We start from the raw sequence: 4,637 nt of genomic DNA, 5'->3' as shown, positions 1-4,637 counted from the left end.
CTCAAACATTCAAGGTTTACCTCACTGGTCTTGTTGATCCCGAAGTTAGGCACCAGGAGACGAAGAATGTTTCATAGCTCCCCATCTACAACGTGTTTCTAAATTCCATTCCACATTTTCACACTTTTAAATCTTGTTACGAAGGCCTAGTCGTTACCACTTATCACTAGGAAAGTACAGTATCCATACTAGAGGTACAAACAGGTAAAATGAACTTCCTCTTTCTGCAGTGACTATGGAATCTACTTTTTAGATTCCTACGTGTATGTATGTATTTAGCAAGGTGGAGGGCATTTCGTAACACTGTCAGAGATTTTTCTGCCATTATTCCATTCGTGTCTTAAGTGAGGAAAAATATCTGATCACGTGTTAAGGACTTCAAACGCTGGGGCAGTACTCTAGAATTGATGGCACTAGTGTCTTGTATTCGACTTCCCCTACACGTACTCTGACATTCCCAGAATTATACCAACAAATCTAAATCTTTCAGGCACCCGTGCTACTACCGTTTTCCGTATTCGTTCAATTTCATATCACTTCTTAGTGTTAACCCTAAATATGTAAATGATGTGACGCATCTCTAAAGTGCATCATCATTATTGCAATCAGATCTTGTCTGGTCATTTCTCTTTTTATGATCTAAAAGACTTACAGAAAGTCACTATAGGAAGTAATTATTATATTTGCAAAAAACTAAACATCATGTACGCCTTTCTGGTGCAAGAGAGTTGATTTGCTACCATTTCTCAATGCTAAGTAACAATCGAAACATTCTACAGTAACATACGCCGTTGTACACTCCTCGTCACTGTTGGCCTACTATTAAGGTAATGTCTGTGATTGGACATTGTCACCACAACGCTTTTAGTTCACAAATTTAGGAATAACCTTGGTTGCAAGGAATGATTCCCGCTCTGCTGCCCAGTGTCCGTCTGCGTGCATATTGAGACCCGGGTTACATTTCTGATGCAGTCAAGCATTATTTACCTTGATGAGACAAGAGGAACAGATAAGTTCAGTCTTATAACGGCAGCTGAGGTCTAAGTAAAGGGAAGTACCACCTATCGTTTGGTAAAGATCGAGTTAACGCCGGAAGATCGGCGCAATAGCGACTTGCTCCCTCATACAGACTTCCACAAGCTCCTTATGAAGAGTATGACACAGTAAATGATTCAATACAAGTGACCATACGGTACTGGCCATTGAGTTTTTTTTCCATCCAGCAGGCGCTAAAAGTAGAATAGGCTGTGTTAATTGTTAGTTTCTGTAGTGTGAAAACAGAACATTTCAGGACATTAATTCCTATTTAAAATATTGTCTAGTCAATTTCTAAAATCCATCAAAACTTTGAATGTGAGTTTGGATATACTAATTATGTTCTTACAAGGAGTATGAGAGAGTTCTTTGAATTTCGTTGTACTTATCAAGAACTGTGCATTTACGTTAGAGTACTATGATTTCTTCTTGAAGGTAGAGACATTATTATGTTGAACAGTTAAAAGCTGAAACTCAGTTCGTAAACTAGATGTCATAGAGATCTAACTCCATGATGGTAGTCAAGAGACAAAAGATATGAACATGGTTTGCACAAAACGAAAAGTGTCATTCATTAAGTGTAATAGATAATGCTTATATAACTGTGTAAATGGACGGAGCTAGCCTCACAAATGTTCTAACAAATTTTAATTACTTTTTCAGGACGGCCAAATGAAATTTTGAGTTTGCTCCTGGTAAGTCTGATAGCCCAGGCGAAAGGAATGCCTCGGGCAGAAGACGATTCGGGATGTCTGCCACAAAGTGACCCCAACTACAAAATAAACGTGCCACACCCAACAGACTGCACCAAGTACTATTCCTGCGCAAATGGGCATGGAGTACTGATGCCGTGCCCGAGTGGCACAGAGTTCAACCCAACCCTGATGATATGTGACTGGCCAGACCAAGCGGGCTGTGCAGCTCATCAGCCTCCAACAACTACTACAACTACTACAACTACATCAACTGAGCTGCCAACCCACACTCCTTCAGTGCAACCAACAACACCAACTGAGTTGCCAACCCACACTACTTCAGTGCAACCAACAGAACAACCAACTAATCCTCCTACTCAGCCACCAACAAACCCTCCTACACAAGAACCAACTGATACTCCCACAGAGCCAACAACAGAGGAGCCAATAGAAGACCCCACAGAAGAACCAACAGAGGAGCCAATAGATGATCCCACAGAAGAACCAACAGAAGAGCCCATAGAAGACCCCACAGAAGAACCAACAGAGCAGCCAATAGAAGACCCCACAGAAGAACCAACAGATGAGCCAATAGAAGACCCCACAGAAGAACCAACACAGGAGCCAATAGAAGATCCAACAGAAGAACCAACAGAGGAGCCAATAGAAAATCCAACAGAAGAACCAACAGAGGAGCCAATAGATGATCCCACAGAAGAACCAACAGAGGAGCCAATAGATGATCCCACAGAAGAACCAACAGAAGAGCCCATAGAAGACCCCACTGGAGAACCAACAGAGGGGCCAATAGATGATCCCACAGAAGAACCAACAGAGGAGCCAATAGAAGACCCCACTGGAGAACCAACAGAGGAGCCAGTAGAAGATCCAACAGAAGAACCAACAGAGGAACCAATAGAAGATCCCACAGAAGAACCAACTGAGGAACCAATAGAAGATCCTACAGAAGAACCAACAGACAAACCAATAGAAGATCCTACAGAGGAACCAACTGAGGAGCCAGCTGAAGATCCCACAGAAGAGCCAACAGATGTTCCCACAGAGCCACCAACAGAAGAGCCAACAGATGTTCCCACAGAGCCACCAACAGAAGAGCCAATTGAAGATCCCACAGAACAGCCAACAGAATCTCCCACAGAAGCACCAATAGAAGAAACAACTGATGCTCCTACAGAAGTTCCAACACAAGAACCGACAGGAGAGCCAACAGAAGCACCAACAGACGAGCCAACAGAAGAACCCACGGACTCACCAACAGAAGAACCAGTAGAAGAGCCCACAGAGGCACCAACAGAAGAGCCAACCGATGCAGCCACAGAAGCTCCAACAGAGGAGCCAACAAAAGAACCACAAGATCCAACAGAAGCTCCTACAGCAGTGCCAACACAAGAACCAACAGTTATTCCCACAGAGGAACCATCTGAGGCTCCTACAGACGCACCAACAGAAAAACCTACAAATCCTCCCACTGAGATACCAACAGAAGAGCCCACAGAAGAACCTACACGTACTCCAGCTACCACCCCACCCACAGAAGCCCCAACAACAAGGCCAACTATAACTGAAATTCCTTCTACCGCCACTCCTTCAGATGTGCCAACAGTAGCTCCCACAAATCCACCTACTACTACTACTACAATAAAGCCAACTAATGTACCAACTGATGCTCCACCAACCATTGTCAGTCCAACATCTGCACCAATAGTAACAACGACGAGTGAACTGCCTCAAAGTACGACTCCCAGCTTACCACCCACTACCACCAGTACAACCACTACTACAACCACCTTGAGACCACATATACCAACCAGTTCTACGACGACCACAAGTACAACGACCACTACCACGATCCGTACCCCTACCAGACCTAAACCATCTTTGGGTTTCTCGTTCTGGCCCCCAACGCCACGTCCTTTCTGGCGTAGGTGGTGGCGAAACTCGCCATCAATAAGTTCTGGCTCTCACGCCAGGAGGCATTGGCTGTGGTAGGCGTCGATATGGCGACTGTGTGCACAGTGTAACTGACACTCAGCGTATTTAACTCTTTGTCGTGACTTGCCCTATGTAACTACGTACCTCTGATCAAGGATCTTTAACTATGTATTCCTGTATTTTTTTAGTTATAAGATGCAACTTTGAAAAATTTTGTAGAGCCATATATTTGTCATTTCACAATACTGCTAAGAAATATATATTGTTCCTAATTAATAACAGATTAAAGCATTTTCCTCTGCAAAAGATCTTTTATTGTGTATTCCGTTAGTTTTTAACTATAAGATGCCACCTTGATAAATTTTATAGTGCCATTTATTTATCATTCCACAGTACTGCGAAAGAATGTGTATTGTTTGTGATGAATAATATAGCAAAGCGTTTTCCTCTACGAAAGATCTTTTATTGTGTACCCCTGTATTTTATAATTATAAGGTAAAATCTCGAAAAATATTTTGTGCTGTATTTTTGTCTTTCCTTAATATTGCTAATAAATATGTAATGTCTGCCGTGAATAATTCACTGATGGATTTTTCTTACGGTATCCACTCTCTTGCTCCTGATAAAGCCTGCTGTTGTAATGAGTTAAACATACAGTATTGACACATCTAAGTCACGTTTTTGACATTAACTGTTCCACCTCGTCTTCTCGCTAATAGAGGAGCATAATGTTCAGCCATCAGTTTAGTTCCAAGCATTCAGTGACAGAAGTTTAGAATTGTTCTCCCCAACTTGGCCCATGCAACTGACAAATTTCAGAATAAAATTCAGTCGTCAGTTGCAAATATTTTTATTTCACTTTACCAGTCTCGACAAATTAATTTATCAACTTCAGAAGCCTACAAACTTAGGGATATTATAAATCTTTAGAACTTGCCTATACATTTAGGTAAA

The 4,637-nt window shown here is 42.1% G+C and overlaps 1 protein-coding gene across 1 annotated transcript; it reads left to right on the top strand.

Annotated features, from left to right (window-relative positions):
* Positions 1-1,880: 1,880 nt before the first annotated feature.
* LOC124545797 (cell surface glycoprotein 1-like) lies at positions 1,881-3,740 on the top strand. Its single transcript, XM_047124743.1, has one exon. It carries the CDS (start codon positions 1,881-1,883, stop codon positions 3,738-3,740), a length of 1,860 nt encoding a protein of 619 aa, XP_046980699.1.
* Positions 3,741-4,637: the final 897 nt, after the last annotated feature.

Source organism: Schistocerca americana, chromosome 8 (assembly GCF_021461395.2).
Source record: "Schistocerca americana isolate TAMUIC-IGC-003095 chromosome 8, iqSchAmer2.1, whole genome shotgun sequence".
Lineage (NCBI taxonomy): Eukaryota > Metazoa > Arthropoda > Insecta > Orthoptera > Acrididae > Schistocerca > Schistocerca americana.
This window is presented reverse-complemented; position numbering and strand designations above follow the sequence as displayed.

Excerpts from the sequence above, each read along its gene's own strand:
- LOC124545797 (XM_047124743.1), top strand. The coding sequence starts at position 1,881 with ATGCCGTGCCCGAGTGGCACAGAGTTCAACCCAACCCTGATGATATGT.